The sequence below is a fragment of the Zonotrichia albicollis genome, chromosome 12 (assembly GCF_047830755.1).
Source record: "Zonotrichia albicollis isolate bZonAlb1 chromosome 12, bZonAlb1.hap1, whole genome shotgun sequence".
NCBI lineage: Eukaryota > Metazoa > Chordata > Aves > Passeriformes > Passerellidae > Zonotrichia > Zonotrichia albicollis.
In genome coordinates this window covers 16,104,232-16,129,221 of record NC_133830.1, presented here as the reverse complement: position 1 = coordinate 16,129,221, position 24,990 = coordinate 16,104,232, and the positions used below count along the sequence as shown (strand labels likewise).

The window sequence follows — 24,990 nt, the reverse complement described above, 5'->3', positions numbered from 1 at the left end:
TATTCAAGCTTATATTCTACTGCAGGCTGCAGGATCCCAGTGAACAATTACTTGTGAGTGCAGATTTAACAAGTTCCTTCCCAAATACTTACAGAATATATGTGATGACACCCAATGACCACATGTCACATGATTTGTCATACTTCTCAGGACCAAGGACTTCTGGGGCTGAAGAAGATTAAAATCACAGGTAAACAGAGTACCAGGTATTTCTCTTCATCTCCATTATTTTGTAAGTAGCAGCACTTCAGCAACAGGTATCAGAGGCATTAAAAACCACAACTCACTGCAGGAACTGGGTAGCACTTTCGACTGACAAGTTCCTAAAGGCATTTAAAGTAACTTTAAAAAGGAGGAACAGAGCTGGAAAAATGCCCTACTCCTCACCTTGGTGTCTCTCTGCTCAAGGGAGTACTAAGATTACCAAAAAGCAGAAGGAGCTACAGCTAAATGTGTGCAGGGAGACACTGCACTGAAAGAGGCAGGAGCATATGTTCCAGCAATCAGAATAGAAAGGCCCTACTGGAGCTGTGATAAAATTTTGAATGATACCTGGGTGGTGTGTTTAGCTCCAGCAGCTACAGGGCACTGTATTTTTCTTTGGCCTCCAGAGCATTATATTTTTTCCACTAAGTAACAAAATTAGACAGAGATACATTTAGAGGGGATTTTTTTGTCCCCTGGGGCAGGTAAACTGCCAGGGAGCTTGATTTTGTAAGGAAAATTATTCTTTAAACATATGAGCAATCATGCTGGTTTATAAAAAGGTGTTGAGAAGGGAAATGTCAGCTTGTTTATACACAAATATAAAGGCATAAAAACATACGTGTGTAAACTCCCTAACATTTTATCACTAAACCCAGCTCCCAAAAATAGAGAAGAAAGCATCAAAAAAAGAGTATTGCTAATTTGATTATCTGCTCCCGGTGAATAAGTCTCTTTCAATACATAAAACTATACAAACTTATATCAGAGAAGTAATTTTTCAAACAAATTAAGTCCTTTTTCCAGCAAAGAATTTCCAAGCATGGACTGCCCCAGTCAAACCATGTGATGAATGACTATTAACTCAAGACTAAAAGGAGTGCATGAAGGACAGTCTGCTGTGGCATTCATTACACAGTGCTTCAACTTTGGACAAAATGAAGGAAAAATTCTGCTGTGATTAACTCATGTTGGTTCTTCATTAGTAATTCCTCAATTTGCCAGCTTAAAGAAGTTTTACAGCTGAAGCAATACTCTTCTCTCTTATTGCTTTAATTTAAGCTATGGGAAGTTCAGCACAGAAATACCCAAATATCACAAAGCTCAATTCAAATTATGGCTTTTATTGCATCATTCAGAGGAAACATCAGGATTACTTCATGTGTTATCAGAAGGAATTCCCTCTCTCTCCTTGTGGATCTCCATTTGTATCTCTTGTGAAGGCTTTTTCCTCTGTCACCAAGGCACAAAGCAGGAGCACTGAACTGTACTGGAACCAGACTTTAGGTTTGGATTGGATCCCAGCTTAAATCCTGGAGGCTAACACTTCACATTACACCCAGAATAGAAGATTTCCCACCCACTGCAAGGGAAGGAATGACAGAAACACAGAAGAAATGTGCCTTGGATAACTCACCCACATAATAAGGAGTGTAACAGGGGGTCTGCAGTGCATTTACAGTGGTTTCTTTGGCAAAGCCGAAGTCTGTGAGTTTGAGCACAGGATTTTTGTCTTTAGATGTGTAAAGCAGGTTTTCAGGCTGGAAGGCCACCAAAAGAGAACAAACAGGACAATGATGAGATGTCTCTAAGGAGCTGACAGGTCAAACCCACCACCACCATTTAGGTCTTCTTACTTCTGTCACAACCCCACCAAACATACAGCAAGTTCCCTCCCACAGGCAGCACTACAAGGTTATTTGGGAGAGAAACCCACAAAACCCTGTCCAATGGGCCTCCAGTCTGGCTTCTTGAACCTCTCCCAGTTCCCTGCACTTCCTGGGACTGATCTGTGTGGTGACAGCAGCTGATCTGACATCACACTGAGCCTCAAGCACCCCAGGGGCAGGGCAAGGGAAATCCTCAGCCAAAGCCCCCACGAGCAACTGACACAGCTCCATCAGAATTAACTGATACAGACACAGGCCCTTTGCTGCCTCCCTCCTCTGTCTCCTGAAACCTGAGGTAATTCCACTCTTGCTCCACACTCCATACAGGCAGAAGTGGCACAGAGGGAAATACAAGCTCCTGTGCTCCAGAACAGGGACAACAGGGTATTTCCATTATCTCCAATTAGTTCAACTCATTTCCCAGTTTACCCCCTGGTGACACCATGATGTGTCAGCTCTCCCTCCAGCTAAACACACAAACATCTGTAGAAAATCCAGCAGCTCAGAGCTGTGGAATTGATCTGATGTCTCAGTCTATCATTACAAGCACTGCTCTCCTGCACATTCCATCCCCTGCTGTGTCCCTGCACTGGAAATGCCAGAGTGCAGCGAGCTTGGCTTTGCTTCTGCTGAGCACTTCAGAGCCTGAACACAAAATACACAGCCCTACAAACTCTGGCAAACCCCTACAATGAAATTGGGGTTCAAATTTTACCTCATTAAACACTGGCAGTAACTGAGATCTCCCTATTGTCCCAGATATTCACACACTTATTGAAGTGGGTTAAATGCATGAAATTGATATTGTTCCTCCCAGAAGCCTCCCCTTTTTCTGAAGGGGGTTTTGTGGGTTTTGTTCGGGGTTTTTGTGGACTTTTTTGTTTGTTTGTTTGTTTTTTAATACAAGTATGATGCTAAAAGCAACTAATAACTAGCAAAGACTGTACATAGAGGCATCTATAAGTTACAGGTTCACTTGAAGGAGTGCTATTTTCTTGCTAATTAATGGATTGCAATGAGCAGTACCTCTTTAACTAAGCATCTGACTATCATGAGATTTTTCTGCATTCTGTACACAACTGGAAGGCATTAGCACACATGAATATTCCAACCTTGGACTAGTTGCAAACTAGTGAGCAAATCCTTTCTCACACTGGCAGAGGAACAGGGATACTTGGACCACCTGACTGCACTCCCAGCTTTGCTGAAATCACTGCTGCCCAGGTTTCCTCCTGCCATAAGCTCTGTTCCCCAGCCCACACCCCTTGGGGCTCACCTTGACATCTCTGTGTGCAATGTTCATGGAGTGCAGGTACTGGATGGCTGTCCCAATGTCTCTCATTATTTCAGAGGCCTCTGTAAATACAATTTTAGAGAAAGGTCACATTAACATTCCCACTGGAATTCAGGGACATGCTTGGGAATGCTCATGGCTTACAAACAGCTTGCTGGAACATGGGGCAAGCGTCAGGACTAGAGAAACCCTAAAATTAGCCCTAACAGCTGTGTTTTGGGTTTGCAAGCACCAAGCCCCCACTGCCTGGCTGCTCAGCCTCCTCCTGAGCAGGAACTGCAGCCCAACAGCTCCGACTCCTCAGGAACTTGGAAATTCGTGCTTCAATTTGCTCACCAAAAAAAGCAGCAAGAGCAGAGCAGGTACACAAGCAGCAACTGTTAAGAAAAGGAGCCCCAGCAAGAACCTATCTCTGATTGTCCAGGACATGTCCTTGGTTGTTTGAGACAGAAATTTAACTTTCAGCTTCTAGTTCAGGGGGATGATCTATCAGATTCTAAAAATAGAGCAACATAACAATATAGTAATTTTAGGAGAGGTCACCTCTTAATTCCTCACTGTCTTTAGAAGTTTTTCATCAGGAGGAACAAAATCAACAGTTCTATTCAGCAAAGGCCAAACTGTCACCTTTGAAATAATGTTTCAAGTATTTAACATAGCCCCAGTGGGAAATTCTAGTGGTGGAATTACCTTGCAACAGCAATGCTCTGGGAGAATGGAAGGGTTCAGTTACACAGGGAGGGGTTTCAGAGCAGGAATGACATTCCCATGTGAGCATTATATCACATCTCCATTGATAGGGAAACAACAGAAACTTCAACCTGACCCTCTGGGCTCTGCATAGGCAGAACTTGTACTGCAACCTGGAATCCTTTTTCACATGGCCTGAGAGTGAAACTATACAATCTCAGACAAGGACAATCAGAATGCAGAAACACTGCTGTTCTTTGGGGAAAACCTTGCACAACCTCCTCCCTCCTGGTCCTAATGGGAAGCTGTGGCTATATAAACAGGCAGTGAACCTGGGGAATCCAGTGGCACAGGGCTCATTCACCTCAGGAAAGAATGAAGGTGGTTTTTTGTTTAACCAGGCGATTTCTGAGTAGGTATTTATGGTATACAATGCTCTGTAATGTAGAAAAGTAACGTTTTTAGTAGAGTGCAGTTGCTAAAATTCACGGAATCGGTTTTCTACCTGGAATTTGGACTTTAGGGAAGAACAAATAAAGTTTCTAAAAATGCTTATTTTCCCTGCACAAGTCTCTAACAGGACTAGAAAGGATTCATTCCAGGCTAGGAAACACACAAGAAGAAAACAGACTGGCCTCTACACCAGACCTGCAAAATAAGTCACAGCAATTTACAAGCTTGGGTGTGTATTTTTCTGCTTCCAATCATTTTGTCAGGCCAATAGCTACAAACACTTTCACCTTACAAACATTAATGGTTTCACTCTGAGCAGAAATGAGCTCTGGTCTCTGTGAGGGGGCAAGGAGAACCATGGTCAATGGGATCTGTGGTTCTTTGTCAATAATAAACAGCAAAGACAATAAAAATGGCAAGACTAGTCTAGTGCAAGCTCTGTCCCTGCCTCATGGCAGGGCTTTGCTTGTTCCCTCCGAGAGACAGGCAGGTTTGTTTACAGTGTGGTTAATAACACTTCCTTTCAAGCAGTGCTTTAAAACCCTTGAACAGGAGATGTTTCACCAGAATGTGATTTGCTCATTACATTCATGACCCAGTGCTGCTGCTTGAGGGACAGCCAGAGAGAGATCCCAGCAGGAGCTGCACTGATCATGGCAGAGGTGCTCTGGCACAGGACCAGGGATCAGAGGAACAGACTCTCCCAGGGTACAGAAATGAAAAAGCTGAGCAGGTTTGTAGAAAGATTTTTCTCTAAACCTTCCACATTTTGCCTGAACTTGGCCAATTCTCATAATTCCTGGTTCTTGGTAACTTTTCAAAATCACTCTTAACACACAGTGGGATAAATAACAATAATAACAACAACAAACACACTATAGATAAAATCAAAGAAAAATTCCTAAAAGGAAACAGAGGGCAGAGTAATAGAGAAGAAATAAAAAAATCTTCCACAAACTTTAATTTTAAACTTGCAATGTTTTACCTCTCTCAGTGAAAGCTTGGTCTCCTCTCTCCTGGATCCTGCTGAACAGCTCTCCTCCTTCCATGCTGAAACAAAGAACACAAAACCCCCCACCTTATATTAGCAGAAAGAACAAAATTAACACCTGACTGTGCATCCATATAATCTCATGGAACCACAGCAGGAACAGATAAAGATTACAGGCTGCCTCCTATGCCAGTGCTTCCTAAACATCACACTCACTCACATCAATGCAGAAAGCCATTCTGATATGGCATAAATAGAAAACAAGACCAGGGAATTTTGATTCCTTCAGTTTAATGGACCCTGTCAGAGGGAACATGACACACAAAGATGGGAAGTCAAATATGCTGGCACTGGGAGGCTGACAAAAATCTTATTTCATGTAAAGGGTGGAGAGGAAGAAAAAGAAAGAAGCAAAGACATCTAAAATAATTATTAATTTGTCCTCAGTGAAAAGGACAATGACTGTACTATTGGAGATTAGGGACAGAATAGGGAAAGTTAGAGTGAAAGTAGTTATGACAAGACAGATCACACTGGATCACTGGATTTACATCTGAACTTGGAAGCTGATCACAACCAAAGCAGAATGTGTTGATAGAGACATCTTTCAAAGGTATATTAATCAGACAATGATTATATTAATGATGACAATTCCTATGGAACACAATGAAAATTTATTTTCTGGTAAAGGCTCCCCATTCTTCCAGCACACAGGATGGCTGGAGCAGCTGCACTGATTTCCTTATCAGTTCCATAAAGGGAACAAGAGATTTCCTGTGCAAACCAAAATTGTGCTGCTGAGAAATCTCCCAGCTGCCACCTGAGCCAACACATTCTCCTCCTCCCTCCATCCCTTCCCAAGGCAGTGCCTGGTGAGGGGCTGCTGCTGGTCCCTACCATTCCATGACAATGAGCAGGCATCTCTTGCCATTGTGGATGTTCTCATACACATCCAGGACATGGACAATGTGAGGGCAGCCCGAGGCTCTCCAGTGATACTCGACCTCCTGACGTGCCTTGGGGTTGTCGTACAGGAGCTGTGGAGAAAGGGCAGAGCAAAGTCAGTGAGGCACCAGGGTCCTGCTGCAACTGGCACCAACCCCAGAGATGAGCTCCACATGAGGAAACCTTCTCCAGACAAAGGATGAGAATCCATCATGACATTTTCACCTTCTCTGGGCTGTCCAATTTGTCAGACTGAGGAATACAGAAACAATTGGTCCCTTAGAGCTGGAAGGGCCTTGAATGACAGTGAGGAGGTGTAGTCATGATATTTTCTGAAAAATCCTTTTCTTAGGATTTCTTCTCATAAGAAGCTGAGAGGCCTCAGGAACAAGATGTCAACAATGGTTATTTGCTGCTGTGGAATGCAACAGGTGCATCTGGGATTGGTCTCGTGGTTGTTTCTAATTAATGGCCAATCCCAGTCCTGCTGTCCGGACTGTCTCAGACAGTCACAAGCCTTTGTTAGCATTCTTTTCTATTCTTAGCCAGCCTTCTGATGAAATCCTTTCTTCTGTTCTTTTAGTATAGTTTTAATATAATATATATCACAAAATAACAAATCAGCCTTCTGAAACATGGAGTCAGATCCTTGACTCTTCCCTCATCCTGGGACCCTGCAAACACCACCACAAGGAGGGATTTGGAACCTGAGATGGAGACAGGTCTATCTTACCCACTTCTGGATGGGAAACAGCAAATTTTTGTTATGTGTTTGCAAAACTTTTAAACAGAGAATCCCCCTGCTAAGGACAATAACTCTCCCACCTGCCCCCAGCTGCTGGAAGAAGAGACCTCCAGGTGGGTGCAGTGCAAATCCTATAAGTTAAGTGAGATTTGAAACAATGAGGACTTTTACAGTGACTCTGAATGTGCTTCTTAAATATTACACACACTTCTGACCCCACCAAGGTAAGAAAGGGACCTTTGGCTATCTAGATGCTTGAACTTTTTTTTTGTCACATGCAAGCCCAGTTTATTTTGAAGGCACTGGTCTCTAGAAGGGCACCAAGAGCTCATCCTTCCTGCAAGCTCTGCACAAGAAGTGTGTCCCCTGCTGTCTGGAGCCCTGCTCTGTACCCAGCACCACAGCTGAGCTTTGTGCAGTAGGGGCACATTGCTGAATCGTGCCTGCTCCTCTCTGCCTCAGCTCTCCAGACAGCACTAACACTTTGTGACAGACCCTCCCTTTACTGCACATTTGTACTGCTCCTGCACAATGCAGCTGTGATCTGAGCTGGAGATGGAATGCCCTATGGTAATAATCATGCTGATGATGGAGCAGCAGCAAAACTGATGCTATATAAAGCATTGTTAAATGTAGTGAAACAGAATAAAAAACAAGTAAAGAACAAACACCTCTGATATATTTATGTTAGAAAAGGCTCACAACAACTGTTTTCAGACAGGCAAATAAAAAGTATCATTGATGACTATTAGGCCTTAGCCCGAAGCTCTTTCCACTCACATTTGCTATTAGGTTCCAGTGAAAACACAAGTGCATGATAATTGCTGAAAACAAGAATTAACATGTAACCTGTCATTAGGGACCTATGAATCAGAGCAAGAAACTGCTCCCATCCAATAGCCAAGTTAAGCCACAAATGGTGTCACAGGCACCTTCAATACAGGCAAACACGTTTTTGAAAGGTCACAGGAAGGAAGATGCAAATTCTGTTTTCTTTATTGATTTCAATAAAGACAATTTACATCACTGGGGGAAAAAATCTTACACTTGTTTGGTGCTTCAGCATCCCTTTCAGCAGAGCACACAGAGGAACATGGCAGGAAAGGTGTGCAGCCCTTCATACAGTGCTGGGGAAGTGCTTGGGAATGACTGGAAGGAGGGTAAATGCTTGTGCTCCAGGAGCAGGAAAAGGGTGACAAGTGCTCCTCTGCTGAGGGCACATCTTTGTTTTTCTGTGTAGCACAGGAAGGCTGCAGGAGGGCACAAGTGGGCTCAGGAGGGCAGCTGGCCCTGCAGCTGAGTGTGCAGCTGCACTGAGCCCACGCTGGCCCCAGAGCTCCTGCACAGCTCCAGGTTTCCAGCAGAGCAGGGGCTGCAGGAGCTCTCTGGCCAAGGGCACTGCCCTGGCAGCCAAGCTCCCCCTGCAGGGCTCTCATTGTGCACCCAGAGCACGCCCTTGGGGATCACTGTCTGCCCCTTCCTTCCTGCTCCAGCCCGGCTCTGGCCTCATTTCCAACAGAAATCACTTCCTAAAGAGAGAGATGGCTCCAATTTGGACAAAGAGCCTGCTAGTGAGTCCAAGTGTGCTTGCTTTGCTTCTTTCAGCCCCCAGCCCATTCAGCAGCCTTTCCTTCACAGCCACTGGGCTCTAGCTCACTAGGACTGTCCAGCAGAATTTTCCCCTCTGCCCTTCTGAGTTTGGGCTGTTGCCTGGAGGTCTCTTCAAAAGTTCATTAAATTACATGTGCCACAGTAAAGCCCAAACACCCTCAGGACTAACCAGGCCTTACAGTGTTCATTGTTTGGATATTACTGGATTAAAGCCACTTTGGAGCAGGATGCTTCCAAAAGCTTCTGCTCTATCCTGTGCTACTGATCAGACATTCCCATTCTCTATACTAATGTAACTGCACTATCATCTGTGTCTGCTGTGCTTGCACAGCACACAGAGATGCTATTTTTCAGGTTTCTACCAAGTGCTTATGAAAAGTGTTTCAAAGAATTCAATTCTCCCTCTCTGAAAAGCTTTTACAACCATTTGGATTCACACAAGGATGCTGCAGTTTCTTTTCTCCACACTTCAAGTAAGTTTTGTACACTTTTTTGTGCCAAGATTGAATGTACTCGTGTCAAGATGACACCTGCAGGAGCAGAGAAAGGGAAATTCAAAAATAAAGAGCACATACACATACCAAGCAGCATCTGATATACCAACCAACTGTTAACCTTTGGATTTCTCTTTCTGAACTTCAAAAATAAATTAAATCTTCTCTTTATGTCTAAAACTGGAAGGCAGAACTGTACCTTTTAAGACGTTTTAGAGACACAGACACTTGTAAAATGAAAGCTGTGTAGGGTTGAAAGCACCAATTTCTGCAAAATTTAGGTGATGATTTAGGAACACAGTCTAAAATTTTAGACTTGTGATTAAATATCACAAACTTGTAAAGAACTTAAATGGATATTTTGCCATCTTCCTGAGCCCAAAGAGCAACTGTACTTCCATTACTGCAATAGCTTTGATAAGGCTCAGCCAGGTGCCCTGACACTGTACAAAAGTGCAGAGGCTGTTGTGAACAAACCCAGAACTTCAGATCAGTTTTCCAGTGCTGCTGGTTTGAGGGAAGAGCAGCTTTGTCCACAGGAGCCCCCAGTGCTGCCCTAAAGCTCCCTCGGGGTTCACCTGAGTCACTGCATGTCACGATAGGCTGTGGGCAGCCCAATTTCAAAAGCACACCAACCCCAAGAGAAATGTTCCATCTCCCAGTTTCTCATGAGACACAAAGCACAGCAGCCTTTGCACAACTCCATGAGTGTGTGGTCAAATAAGAGTTTGCACCAGGAGCTGCTCAGTACAAAACTGGAGCTTTGCTGGAGCTCAGCATCACCAAAGCACTGCCTAAAAGCAGCAGATGAAACTGGGAGGTCACAAAAAATGGGGTGATGGATGGAAGGCAAGAAAGTACAGGATGTGATCCACACAACTGTCCTCAATATCTGAAAAAGCTGAAGAGGGAAAAGAGCAGCACAGTGGGAGTGCTTAGGCTGTTCCTGAGGAACAAGAGGGCAGATGCCAGCACACACTCCAGGATGTGCTGCCAGCTCAGGGCCAGGGCAGTGCAGGGAGGCCTGAACTCTTATTCTGGGGCATTGGCCTGGCTGGGGCTGGGGAGCACCTGCCAAACAAATTCTGAACTGCAGAATTATCTTGACAGAAAGAAAAAGAACCAAAAAAAAAGAAACAAAAAGAAAAGAAACAACAACAAAAAAAAAGAAACAAAATAAGTGACACAGTATCTTCTAATAGCTTTTCCATTGATTCAGTGTGGTATACACAAGGAGGGACAGCAGGAGTCCTCATACCTTAATGGTCTGATCTATACAGGAAATAATCCCAGGGCTCCAGGGAGTGCCAAGTGATCTTCTGGACTCTGAAACTGTAACAATTGAGAGGGAAGGTATCCATGGGCAGGGGTAGGGAACAGGCTGAGGACAGGAAACAACCACTTCTTAGTGACTTTAATATGCACGGCCAGATTACACAGGTTCCTGTCAGACCTGCTGTCTGCTCCCTACATAGGAGATTAAGAGCTCCACTATGCTTTTTTATTTATTTTAAACTTCAGCAGTTCTTCCTCGTTCCAAAGAGGCTCTGTGCTTGGATTAGAAGTGTTACAGGCTCAGTTCTCATCTACTCCATGTGCTACAACAAAGCAGCATCTGACACTGCAACCGTGCCTTTCTTATATGCACCAATTTCAGAATCTGAGCTCCCCTTCACAAGACAATCAGTTTTATAATCTCTCTGCTATCTTCCTCACAGGAAGGCTTCCCATGCTTAAAACAGAAATGGAACCTGCAGAAATTTTCAGTCCTAAGGCTCCTCAGCGTGCAATACTGACATATAAGCACTTATATCTAGCTTATTTGTGTCTCTAGCTGGGAAATAAAAGGTCTAAGGGGCTCAATGTAGGGGTTTTTTGCTTACTTTCCTCTTTGTGTGTGTGGCTGTTACAAAAACGCTGAGTCCTACAAATGAGCCTTGGGAACTGAATTCACACTGATGCACAGAACCTGACACCATTTGCAGCACAGCAGTTCTTCCAGTCATTCTTTATTCAAGAGGGGTAGATGGCAAAAAGAGGTTGGATAATGTTTCTTTTATCCCCTCCCTCCCCTATGCAACTAAAAGAAAAGGGGGGAAAAAAGAAAAAAAGAAAGAAAAAAGAGCTATCAGTATGGCTTTGGATGTTTTGTTTTTTATTACATCCTGATTATTTCCAATATATCTTCTAATTCAATGTTAGTAATCTTTACCTGTTTCCAGGTCTCTTCAGAAGGGATAAAGCCATTCTTTATGTTAGAGCACTCAAGGTTTCAATTGAAGGTTTCCTTCCTCACACATCAGCAGTGGAGCTGCAGTACGAGCCATGAGTGTGCCTGCAATGGCAGCAATGGGAATCCACTCCTGCAAACCTCCAAGGAAGCTCCCATTCTATTCTTTAAAATGGAAGCAACACAACACTCTTCTGCTGGAATTATTTAGCACTGAAGCATCAGTCTAAGGGCTAAAACCAGGGCAGGCACAGGTGGAGGGTCATCTGTAAACCTTTCACTTTTCTGCTGTTATTTCAAATCCAGCTTAGGCTGTTAGAAATTAAACCTGCTTGGAGGCTTTATTGAAACAAAACTGTCATCCCAACTCCTGCAGAGCTGGCCAAGCTGGCATTCCCTGGCCTCTCCATGGGGCTCAGACAGACAGTCAATCCCAAAGGTGGAATTCTACAAGCTAATAATAGGACCAACAGTGAGCAGCACAATTTTCTATCACTCCTGCCTGTGGTATTGAATCCTTTCCCTCACCTACAGAGTGTCAGGGCTGTACTGCCTGCCCTGAAGGGCCTTTCCCTACCCACCTCCTCCCTCCACTCCTCCAGTCTCTGCTCAGCTGCTCCTGGAAATGTGCAGCAGAACTTTGGGGCCTTGCCAGCACAAGCCAAAGTGCAAAGGACTCGGGGAGGATTCTCTGCACGTGGAGTGAGAGCCACGCTGAAATCAGCTCCCTGCTGACACACCCCACTTCAAATTCCTTACACACATGTTGTAAAGGGAAAACAGGAGAAAAGAGTGGAATGGACAAAGAGAAAAAGAACAGTTTAACAGAGAGATTTTTCTTTTTTTTTTCTAAGAGTTTGAGCACTGGATGTACAGCAAGTCTGCTGAAGAACTTTGCTCACTCTTGTTTCTCCATCCCCAGAGAGCACACACCACATAAATATTATTTTGCTCCAAGCCTCTCTCCTGCAGAGAATCAACCAGGTCTCTCAAAAATAACTTCGGTGTGGTTTCTGAATTTTATTTATTGTAGCAGTACTGGAGTCACCACCAGGCCCTCGCTATGACTCTACAACCTGAGGTAAATAAGTGAGACACAGCTCTATTAATGCTCTAATTACACATGCAACTAGCCATTCACTCTGCAAAGGTCAGCTGTCTTTGCTCATAAACGTTAGTGGAGATGCAGGGAATGAAGCTGAAATGGCAAGGCTGGGGGCCAGGATACATTTCAAAGGTGTCCCCTTGCACATGTGAGGTTGACATAAAAGGAAGCACAAAAATGAGCCAGAATGCCCACAAAGAAAAGTGACTTTGCTGATACACTGATAATCTTACATGAACGTATTTGAACTGCAGTGCCAAACACGTGCAACTGTACACTCAATACCGTGGGGTATATAGAGATTGAAATAAAAAGCATGCTGTGTATTTTGCTAGAACCATAATATTACTTTGTATTTTAATGCTGTGGTTGTTCTGTGTGGATGGAAAAATATTCCTACTGGCACTGTAAGACTCCAGCTATTCTCAGTTGTGACAGGCTACAAACCAGCTGCGTGTGGCTTCTGTTGTATTCAAAACACTGCAAATGGACTTTAGAAGAAAAATAAATTACCAACAGCTACTAACATGCTGCTACCAGACAGGAACATCCTACAACACTTGTTTATACAAGAATGCCTAAAAATCAGCTCCTCTCTCTACCTTCTCCTGATGGCAATTTCTACCACAAAATGCTGTTTAGCCAGCACTGACAACTGCATTCAACACCTGCAGTCAATATCCAGCAGCTGGGCAGACCTGCTGCAAAGCCCTTTCCAAAACCCAGGCATGCTAATCTGTGATTAAAATAAAATAATCTCTAGCTCTGCCACTAATTTCACTCTTCCTAAATTTCCAAATTGAGGAAAAAGGAAATCTAAAATCCTAGCTGAAAATTATGACCTTTCTTACCTTGTAATTTTACTCAAGTGTCTGATATGAGGCTTGTCTTTGAAAAGGGAAAGGAAAAAAGAGGAAAAGAAGAAAAAACCAAACCCATCCCTCAACACAAACTTCACTCCTGCCAGCCGTGAGTTCATAAATTCTGATAACAAGGAGTCAGCTGACTTGGCTTCAGTAATTTATACAACTCAATCCTTGGCTGAGCAAAATGATGAACCTTGCTTGTGAAACTTTGCTGTGCAAGAAAACTGCAGCAGTACAAAACACTGTGGCACTGCCTCACACCTTCAGCCAATCAAACTTTCCCTCTGCTGTGACTTCAGCTATTCATAGAACACTAAAGTAAATTCAAGACTAGAGTTTTGATCTTCCAGATGTCTAAGAGCTTTATGTCTTGAATCAAAGCAAATAAAGGATCACTTAAAACTTTGAGATGTAGCCTACAGCAAACTTTTGACACCTGCCATAGTGAAATCTCCCACAGTGAGGACACATCCTGCCTGGCCAGGACTCACAGTGGTCTTGGGGCCAGTGTGAGACACAGATTTCCACAAGAACTATGGCCATGAAAAAAACCTCTGTTTTCTGAAGTGCCAGTTGTATTTCCTTACCTTTGATGTTCTTCTGTGCAATGACTGATGCAGCAACACCTCCAGAATACACCAGCACTTTTTGTGGCCATGAAATGGGCTGGAATGTGCCTGACCCTCTCTCTCACATGCTTGTCCATGCTGTACTGACAGTCACAGCTCCTAAGCTCTATTTAAACTATCCCTAATCCCCCCTCCTCACAATAATATGTTATCCCATGCCATTTCTGTTATATTTTGCTATATTTTTGTCTTAAATCTCTGTTATTCTTTAATAAAACCAAAACTCCTTTACAGCATACCTGATAGTAGTGACATTCTGCACACATTTTCCACAGAAAGAAGGAGAAAGAGCAAATATAGATATTATTCTAAGTGCTCTAATTTCAGTTCTAACTGCCATGAAAATCACCTGTACTGCCTGTGTGGGACAGCAGGGCCATGACACCAGCATCAGTAAGCCACGACACAGCTTTGCTGGAGCAGGATGTGGCAGAAGGCACTGAGAACAGCTAAGTCTGATGTTCTCTTCTCTAGCCTTTGCTCTAATCAGCAGTATGAAAATTAACAGAGATGTGATAATACTAAGCAAGGTAAAAGATAACACTAACAAGGCAGAAATGAGGAACATGTTTAATCTCATTAAGCACAGATAACAGTAGCTCTGAGAGAAACGTGAGCTGTCCCCCAGCCTTTCTCTGTATTTTTTGAATGTGTGACTGCAGTCAGGAAGATAAATCACTCAGGAACTCCCAGGAAGGCCTTGACAGAGGCTCTTTGGGTTGCCTGCTGGATTCCTGCTGTGGCCATTTGCCATGTGTCTGTCTTTCCACCCTTCTCTGAACACCAGCCCCATTTTGGGACAGCTGACACCTTAATGAGCTTCCCCCCACGCCTGCAGCCCTGCTCTCCTCCATGGCCCCATCATTTGGCAGAGAAACTCAGAACAAAGATAGTCCTGTCATACCCCTGCCCACACACCTAAACTCCCTTTTAGCTGACTTCCCATCCCCTTCCACATGAATTTCAGGCTGCCATCCATGCATGCAAAGCTTGGCAATGTGCCACCCCAGGCCAGCTCTTTCTCAGACAGAGCTGTTCCTCCTCGACATCATCCTCCTCTACACACCCACATTTGTGCATTCTGTCGCATGGCCAAGCAGTGTCTCTCTCCTGCTGCATCGTCTGTCTCCAGTACTCCTAAATCAAGCAAAGGACCCAGAAATAAACAAAAAACTCTCAAATCTTCCTCCTCCCATTCCATGGGGCTCATCTACTTTGTTTAAGGGAAGACTTGCTAAGTCCCTGACATCAGTGGCACTGACAGCAGCTCCACATCTCTCACAGCAGACACTGAGATTTGACCCAGTTATGGGAATCTCACTGGAGTGACTCTGGCCAGCACAACATCAAACACTCCATCTTAAAAGCTGTCACCTGTGGCAACTTAACTCCTCTGCAAAAATAAAACAAAGCCCTAAAGCCTTCAGCAAGGACATCTGTAAGATTTCTTTAGTGCTTCAAATCACTGCTGTATGTTTTCACACTCGTGTCTGTGCAAGCTCTGCTGTTGGCATTTTCAAGCAAAGATGTGAACCTGTTTCTAAGGCACAACTCAGTCCATAGCTCTGTGGATGGAAGCTTAATGGTCCTCCAGGCAGAAAGATCCCTGGAACTCTGATTGTGTACAGCCACGACATGACAGAGAATAGCGTGCCTGTGAACAGAAACAAAACTCTGCGGCACTCAGCAGAGCTAGAAATGCAAAGGAAGCCATTAAGAGAAAGAGTAGATTGTTCTCCCAAGAGTTCTTCTCCTTATTTTGTCTGAATATATGTTCTAAAGCTAAGTAAACCAGTACACAGGAAAGGCAAGGAAAGAAAAATACTCCAGGGGGAGGGGGAATTCAACAGATGGAATCAACACAGGCAAGTGACACTGCAGTAGAACTGTAATTTATGTTACAATTCTCATTGATGGCTTTTTCTGGGTGCACTGGCTCAGCCACCCCTGGTTACAGCTCTGCTTTGTCACAATGGCAGCAGAGCCCAGCATGACTTTCCTTTCAAGCCCCACAGCACACTCCTGGTGCAGCTAATGCCTTACAGAACTCATTACTTGATGAAGTACTCTTTAATATCCACAGCGCTGGAAAACACTTGGAACGCAGCTGGGATCTGCCAGCTCATACAAAGCCCTACACTCCCTCACACTTCCCTTCAGAAACCTTAAACACCCTGCCAGCCTCCGTTAATTAAGATCCCCCCACCAGGTAAATGCCCCATCCTCCTAATGCACAGCTCCCCTTCTCCATCCAATCCTGGCACCTGCCCAGCCCAGCCAGGCTCCCACCCTGCCTGGCTGAGAACCCAAGCCCTGCAGACTCTCCTGCAATGGCTGAGAACTCCTGATCCTGGTGAGCCACAGCTCCAGCTACTCCAGGCAAGCAGACTTTGCTTCCCCAGTCATGCCAAGGGAAGGGGATTTCCACTTCACTGCCCACTTTATTTCAGTTTTTAGCCACCTTGTCTACTCTAAAGATTTTCCCTGTACCAGGATATGCTGTGGAGTGAGAGGTGTGAGCAGAGGGCTCCTTCCCCAGCATCCATGTTCCATTTCTTTGACAGAGGTTAGGGAGGAATGCTCCATGTTCCCTGCAGCCAGCTGACAGGAAGGAGTCAGACACCACAAAGGTAGAGAAGAGCAGGAGCAGCTTAAATGGAAAGGTGTTATTTTGCCAAAATCAAGAGCATTTCCTTCCCATTCCTGAATAATTTCCTCTCTCCTCCTGTCTTGTGTTGGCTGCCTCATGACTGTACATGAAAAAGGAAGAGGAGGAGGATCTCAGGAATATTTGGAAGTCTGATGTTTTGATGTCTCGTCTAAAGCAGCACCATGCTGAGAGGAATGCACAGGGGTCAGAAAAATGAGATGTAGCAAAAGCACTGATGAAATACAAGAATCATTCTAGGAATTAGATCCTTTTCATCCTTCCAGGCTGAAGCATATCCATCTCCCTTTCTTAAGGCACTGTCCTTCCCCTCCTCTCCCTGCAGCAGGAGCTGCCTGTGGTACACTGCAATGTTGGCTCACTTCCACAAGTCAGCATGTCTGAGAGACTCTGGTGGAGGCAGGGGGAGGAGGGAGTGACAGAGCTGGGGCAACAGAAAAGGGACTCAGGAGCCACCTGCCTGCTCCCAGCTAACATCAATGCCCTGGGAACAGCTGCCCCATGGAAGTGTTCCTGACTGCTGAGGTGATGCTTTCACAGAGGCAATGTATGTTCATCCAGCCTCGTTCTCCTGGATGTGACCCACCAGGGGAACAGGAAAACATCCCTGCACTGAGCCATGCTAACAGGGGACAGACTGTCCAAGCATGCAGCTGCTGCTCCCTCCTCTGAGCTGCTCCAACCCTGCACAGCAGGCAGTGGCAAGGGGAGGAGGCACTCAGCCATGATGCTCTTCCCTCTGTTGGGAAGACAGATCCCCAGGTGGAGACTGCAGGGGTAAGGGGAATTTGCAGATTTTGAACATCATGCCACACCCCAGAAGATCTGGATGACACCTGCTTAATATGCAGGATTTTGTCCAAGACCTGTCAGGTGGTGGTAATTTCAACTTCCATGGGCTAATCCTTCTCCCATCACCAAAAGTGCTTTATTTATTTATTTATTTATGGCCATATAACACTTTCCCAAGAAGGGGCTGCTTTGAAAACCTTTAGAAACCATCTCTTGATCCATCTTCATAATTTCATAACCAAGGGAAGGGTCATTTGTTTGTAAATTCTGACACGTTTGACCCTCCTGCCCCCATTGGTCTCCAATGGCAGTGACAAGGGCTGCTCACAACCAGCAGGAGGCCACCCCCAAAGAGCACCCCAGTGTCCCTGCCCCCACAGGCTCCTCCACCCCCAGTGCTCTGCTCTGGCTGAGGGAGAACCCCTGAAGGTCTGGGGAGAGAACCTGAGGACAGTGATACATTGTTCTCATCACACAGCTCTGCAGGGCGAGCCCAGCCAGGTCACCAAACCCGATCCCTTTCAAACACTTCTTAATACTAAATGATGATATCAACTATTGCAGGAGCTGGAGACATTTTTCAAACCTTACTGCATTAAAACTCAAGTTCTGAAGTCTCAGTTTCTTCTTAGAAATGACTATTCCAAACTGAGACTGTGATATTTTGAACATGGGGGGGTACTCTGCCAGAATTCATAATTACCACTATCTGTATTTCCAACTGCAAGATTAGAACTATTTTAGTCAAAACTAGAAGTTTCCACATGAAAATATTCAGCAGATTGGTAGAAAAGCATTCATAGGTCCTGAACAGAACCACCATGGAAAACCACCAAGAGACCCTGGATTTCCAGATCAGATAATGCACAAATTCCTATAAAGTCTGGCTGCAGAAATCTCCTTCCATACCCTTGCTCTGCCTGAATTAGATGAGGGTGTTCCACTTCAGTACCTGAGTCCTTCCATCTCTTCCAGAGAACTCTTTGCATGCCCACAGTGTGCAGTGCCTCCCAGTCCCCACACCTGAAACACAAGCTGGTAAAAAAGGGACATAGCCCTGAATTCCTCAGAGCCCAGCTGAGGGGGACCCAATGCCTGTTTTGGGAAGGGTATGGCTATTCTCACTTCTTGTGAGGAGTTTTACAAGTTCCTGTGTGTTTCTTAGTGCAGAGGATACAAATTGTTGTATTTGATCAAGTTTTCACGCAATCACAGTACCATTTTCTGCTCAGTTTGAAGGGAGGTGTTACCAAAAGCAATTGTCACAGAACAAAAGAAAAGGTGAGCTTAGCAAGAAAACCTCCTCAGGGATACATGGATTCATTACAGGGGAGGGGGATTCAGAAGGAAGACACCCCTAAGGCAAGTTTCACCAGAGTGGTAGCAGCACAGAGCTGCAGCCAGGGCTCTCAGGGGATGCCAGGCCAGAGCTGCAGTTATTTTCTAGATTACACACTGCCACAGCAAGAACTGCTGGGAAAACACTGCTGCTATTTCCCAAAGGACTCTTACAGAAATATCTGCTTCACTCACATATCCCAGGGAACCTTCTGTGAAAAGACCACAAGAACTTGGGATTTGGAATGTGAAAGTGAAGCCTCTTCATAACTCTGTAACATGCTTACCCAGGCAATTTCTAATAAAGGGTGATTCAGCCTCTGAATCAGAAAGAAAAATTATCTTGCCTGTTGAGAAAGATGGAATAAGGTTTGGCTGCAGGAGCAGGACTGAAGTCTGGATGCTTAACTCAAATGACTAAGTGCTTCTTTTTCACAACCCAAATTCTGGCTACCCCAGAATAGCACCAAACCCAGAAACCAAAAAATAATGTTCTAAAAAAATAAAGTTTCATATTCTAATTAAGCAATTATTTAGAGGAACTAAAAATGGAACAGAAACCAATCCTAGAATGTGAATCAAGTGAAGTGAGCCACAGAGCCTGCCATGCTCCTTTAGACATGTCTAGAAACTTGAAATTTTAGATTTACCACAACGCCACCTCTTGCTCTGCCCAAAAGAAGTCTGGCTGTAACTTTTAAAGCTGCACTGTGCCCATATCTTTGGAAGCTTGTAAATAAATTCTCCCCACCTTTGAGCTCTGTTCAACTCTGCAGGCCTTGGCCTTGAGTTCCTGGCTGTTTTGCAATGTGTGCAATAACTTTGCTCTCCTGGATACAACCACACAGTTGTCTTACATACCTTGCAAGAGGTACAAAGCCAAACAGATATCTGGCAGAAGAAAAAGCCAGAAATATATTTAAATCTCAGTGCTTTCAGGCACTTGAAAGGTGAAATTTAAAGGTTGCATTCTGCAGAGATACCATCAAATGTAAATATTACAGATTTATAAATAGTCTATAGTGTTGCACATTCTTGCAATATTTCTCAGTGCAGATTTCATCGAGGCCACATATGATAACATTATCTCCTTTGACTATGCAAACCTTCCAAAACACATTTGTTCTTGCCTGTCCTAAAATCCAGGGCACACACTCAATAGTCACATTCCTCACCTTATCTTTCCCATCTCCTGTTAATGCTGTCACCATAGATTTTCTTATTATCAATAATCTCTTGTGTTCAGTGGGGATTTATTATTTATTGTACCTCTTGCTCAGACATCTTGTTTCCCAGTCTTATTATTTGGGTAAAGTTAGTGTAGAATTCACAGTGAACAGAATTCACTTCAAGACATGGAAGAGAGCAGGCATCACATCCCCAGTCCCACATCTTCCCTCCTTCTGTTCTTCCCTCTCTCCTGCAATACCCCAAAAAGGATCCTTTGCATTGCTCAGGGCACACAGGGCTGCCAGTTCCAGAACCCCAGAAATGATTAAATTTTTCCGATACATTGATATTCTTTTACACAGCTGAGCTGTTAATGGCAGGCCTATAAAAACTGGAAAGGAAAACCCAGTGTGTTTTCCCACCAGAGCCATTTGCAGTGTGTCCTGTGACCACTGCACACACAGAGGCACCTGTAAAAGCAGCTTTGGCAACTCAAAACCCTGAAGTTCTGATCCAGTTTAGGCAAATGAGGTAACTTTTGTAAAGAGAAATGAAGAAGTAAAAACTGAGTCATCATCTCTGCATGTTCCTGACTAAAAAACAAATAATTAGCAGTAAAGCAGATGAGGCCCAGGGTGCAGCTTTCACTGGAAAGGCTTCAGAGGAACACAGGAAGAGCAGGGAGGCTTTACTGGGACTGATGGCAACATCAGCAATAAGCTGAGCACCACTGGCCTCCTGAGCAGTGTTCCTTGAAGCTGTGGTGTGATTCTCTCTCCATGTGCCACTGACCCCAAGGGTCCTGGAACTGCCCGGAAGATTTCACCATGGATTTTCTATAATGTATTTACATACAGGCAACCCATGGACTGCTCTGGCTTGGTCAAGAGCCCAAGCTCTTGCCATGAAGAGACTGGAGCCAGGAATCTCAGATCCTTTTCTGGGTCACAGACTTCTTTTGGGACAAAACCTGTCTTTGGACGTCACTTTCTCACGTTTTACTGCAGTGGGGTGCTTTGGCATAAATTATTTGGCAATCTACAACAGAGATGACAGAAACTGTAATAAATCCTAATAATATAAATTCTGTGCACACAGCAGAACTGAGCAATTCCATCAGTTCTGCTGTTTCTCTAAATTGTTTTCTCTGAACCATTTAATACCCTTTCAATAAATACATAATAAATAAAATGTTGCAGAAAGATAAAAGAACCATTTGTCTATCTTCTGCTTGCTAAGAACAGGTCTTTGTGATAATTACCAAAAGCAAAATACATATTTTATAATATGACTAAAATGGCCTTTATAACATCAGTGAACTTTATTATTAAGGTGCTTAATCTTAAGGTACTTAATTCAGGTGAGTAACCTGAACATTGCTGCCTTTGTATGTGTTAAACACAATATTATTACACACTATTCCCCCCCTTTAACTTCATCCTTACACCAGAGCACAGCCTGAAGCCAGGCTGGATGCAGGCAGGGATGCAGGGACAGGATGCCCCTCCCATCTCCTCTGCATTCCACACAGACACTGCAAAGTGCAGCATAAGAAAGAAATCTTGTGGTTTAACCACAGCTGAATGCTACTCTGAGGATTCTCCTCTTGCTGAAGTCTCCTGCAATGCTCAGGAAGTCAGCTGAGCCCCACAGGTACTCTGTAATTGCCTGCTCCTCATTTCCCAGGGCCTGGGCACAGCTTGGGTCTGAAAAGCTCCACTGAGTCCAAGAGCAATCTGTAGCTGTGGGGGAACCCAAACCAAGCCACCCTCATCTGAGATATTTCATAGGCAGCTCACAAAACTTGGGGGAATTTGACAAGTTTAACCTCTTCACCTGCTCCACACACACAAAGTAGAGACAATGCAAACTCATCTTAAAGCCACGTTGTGAAAATAACAGGGATCCATTAGAGTGAATAGGCATTAGAGTGAAAACAACTCAAAGCACAACCAGGAGGAAGTGAACAAAAACCCAAACCCTGTTTTCAGAGCAGGTCTCAGCTAACCTGAAATAGAGAAATCCATACACTGAACAAGGACAATGAAACCAGCTATTGAAATCAATCATTTACCACTCCAATATTTTTGTCTGTGCACTGAAAAATCCTTAAGTGGGATAGAAAATACAGAGTGCAGGATAGTCAGAAGTACAAACACAGCATAGATCCTGACATCTCCTACATCTGAATGCTCCATTTACCAACACAAAAATGCTATTTATGAGGGAGCTTTGTGTATGTGAGAGCAGACTGATCATTACAGATTTGGAACTTGGCTGAACTTGGGATGATTTTAAGGGTGACAGGGCAAGACACACCCAGAACAAAATTCACCCCTCAATAAACCTCAAATCCAAGTAACTGGCAAAGTATTGACACTAAATTTGTATTTTATGTAGTCAAAACAACTTTTTCCTCTAGTCTTATTACTGGAAAAGGTTGAAAAATTTCTGCCCCAAACAACTCCAAGGTGTGTGAGGCCACGCAGAGCAAGGCAATCCCACCACGTTCTTGCTCCAGCCCAATTCAGCCTCTGTGCAGAGGCACAGTGGAGTTCCCTGCAAGGAGAACTCAGAGCACTGACCTCACCACAGCATCATTTTCCCTGACATCACTTTTTTTTTTCTTTTTACACGAGATTTCTCACATTAGTCACAGATCTGATGTCTTCACCAAGATAAACCACTCTCTCAAGTTACAGATATTTTGCCTGAGCAAGGACAATGACTTTGGTGGTTATTTTTGTTTCTTTCCACAATGAACTCTGATACTGCCCTAGAGGCTAATTACATCAGGAAAGTAATCAGCATTTTGAGATGCCTTTTCCTGATGCTGTCTTCAAACCACATCTATTCAGCTTTCATCACTGCTCTCCCTTCAAACAGCCCTTATCCACAAGGATCTGCTTTGGAACAATTCAGATGGTTGATGTTTCCTTGATAGGCAGTATCTGTCACTTGATGCAGAGATTTGGCTGCAAAGGCAGCTCCATCCACACATTAAGTGCTTCCAGCACTATTATAGGGAATCAGATCAACCCTGATGCACCAAATATAACCTAGGGTCGCCACAGAATGTTCTTTAACTTCTTTAATGCTGCTGTGCTGTGATTAATTAATCCCCAGAAGGGATAAACTCAAGTATCTGCATGCATTAAGCTTAATATTTTACTTCTGCCTATTTCTCACATCTTCTGGAGAAGAACATGTCTTCCACTTTGTTTTGATTTTGTAACATTGTATTGATGACTTTATTGTTATTAATCTGTACCTCATACTTCTGCTTGAAAATCATTTACAAAAGCAGAGGAATCAATTGCTTAACACAACTCTCAGCATCTTTTACTGCAACTTCTTAATTTGCTTTGCTCAAATACAGCCTAATTTTTCTGGTATAGTAAAGAATCAAAGACTTGTATAAAAGACTTGATACCTTTATTAAAGCCTGATTGATCCAATAATCAAAACTAGGAATTATCTTCATTTCAGCATTATATTACACAAAATTGTGCCACTACACTGCCTTTAAAAATAGGTAATTTTCTACCACTCTGATTTTGTTTTAACTGAAATAATAAAATCAATAATTCTTAAACTCATCTGATGGTTCGTTTCTCTCAGTAAGGGTTATTATCTCATGTCTTTCAACCCCACTATACTTATTAGTTGGTTTTATTTTCCTCAGTTCTACTGGGCTATACCAGATCCTTTCTGTACCTTACTCTTTTTATCTTACAAAGTCTATGGGTAAATAATTTGTTGCCTCTTTTTCTCCCATTTCAAGCTATCATTAAAACAGGTGAAATTAGAAGATACTTATTTCATATTTCCTGACTTGTGGGGCAGTGAATAATACATTATATTTTAAGAAGAGAATTTTACAAAAATGCAATCAAACTAAAGAAGTCAGACAGTTTGACCAATTCTGCAGCCACTGTGCAGAGCAGCACAACCCACAGCCCAGCCTGGAGGGAAACAGCCCAGGGAAAAAAAAAAAAGCAACAACTGCATGGAAAATGTCCTCTGGCCAACCAGCAGAAATATTAAACATGCCTCATAGCTCCTGCAAGTCTTCCATGGGAGCACTTGAACAAAATAACCAGGTAAACTTTGGCATATTCTGCTAAATAAGAGCCTCATGTATCCAAATTTTTCTAACATCATTTCTGGAGAATTCCGAGATGCAAAAATAGAATCCTGTGTGGAAAGACAGGAAGATGTAAATGTTGAGGTTGGAACAGAGATCTCATGGGGACAGAGTTCAATGGAAGAACCTTGGAGGGTCAGAGGCACAAAGACAGCACAGTTCCAGGGAATGGCAGCAGCACCATCTGCTCTGGGACTCCCCTCTCCTACAGCCTTGATTTACACAATGTACAGGAGCCTGAGTATTCCCCAAAATGCTTCCTGACTTCCACTTTCACAGGCAGTGAGCAAACAAAGAGAGCCTCAAAACTGAGCTCCCAATCCGAGGCAAACTCCAATAGGCTTTTCAGGAAAAAGGCAGAAAGGCATCTAACATTGTGGAGAGCCTGGTTTAAGCATGGCTTAAAGTAAGAGGCCATGAAGGTACTCAGCTGAGGGAAAGATAGAAGCCTGCTGTAAAAGCAGCCTTTCCCAGGCTTGATCCTGTAAATAATTAGGTTCTCAGCCACCTTTATATAAACAACAAGATTCTCAGGCCGTTCTGTCCTTGGCTGCTACTGGGAACAGACGGCCAGTCTGGGAATAGATATGAAGGTTTTGAGAACCTTTCATATCATGGTGGGAACACCGATCTTGGTTTCAGTAAACTAACTTCAGGTATTGTAAACAAAAGGAGGAGCTGAAGTTTTCTCTACAGCCTATCAGGAGCTCAGATTTTGCAATGCATGAAGTGAATTAACACTGTTATAAAAAGTGCCTAGTTGTTTAATAAATCGGAGTCAGATGCGAAAAATCAACAAAGGTGGTCGCTCCCTGACTTCAACATAACATTTCTGGTTTAGTTACTCATCTTACAAGTTAGGGTTTGTTGTATATTTGCAGTTACTAACAAGCCTCTAGTGGGCTACAGTTCCCAGTAATTAGTGATTATTTGTTCCATTTTCTCTAA

At 43.6% G+C, this 24,990-nt stretch overlaps 1 protein-coding gene across 4 annotated transcripts in view; it reads right to left on the bottom strand.

Annotated features, from left to right (window-relative positions):
* MAPKAPK3 (MAPK activated protein kinase 3) overlaps positions 1 to 24,990 on the bottom strand; it is a 54,338-nt gene that overhangs the window by 8,007 nt on the left and 21,341 nt on the right. For all 4 annotated transcript variants that reach the window (XM_074550055.1, XM_074550054.1, XM_005485525.4 and 1 more), the window contains exons 3-7: positions 6,200 to 6,339; positions 5,297 to 5,361; positions 3,151 to 3,230; positions 1,622 to 1,745; positions 93 to 168 (exon numbers count right to left, since the gene is read on the bottom strand). In XM_074550055.1, coding sequence (XP_074406156.1) covers positions 93 to 168; positions 1,622 to 1,745; positions 3,151 to 3,230; positions 5,297 to 5,361; positions 6,200 to 6,339 — 485 coding nt within the window. The remainder of the gene's footprint in view (positions 1 to 92; positions 169 to 1,621; positions 1,746 to 3,150; positions 3,231 to 5,296; positions 5,362 to 6,199; positions 6,340 to 24,990) is intronic.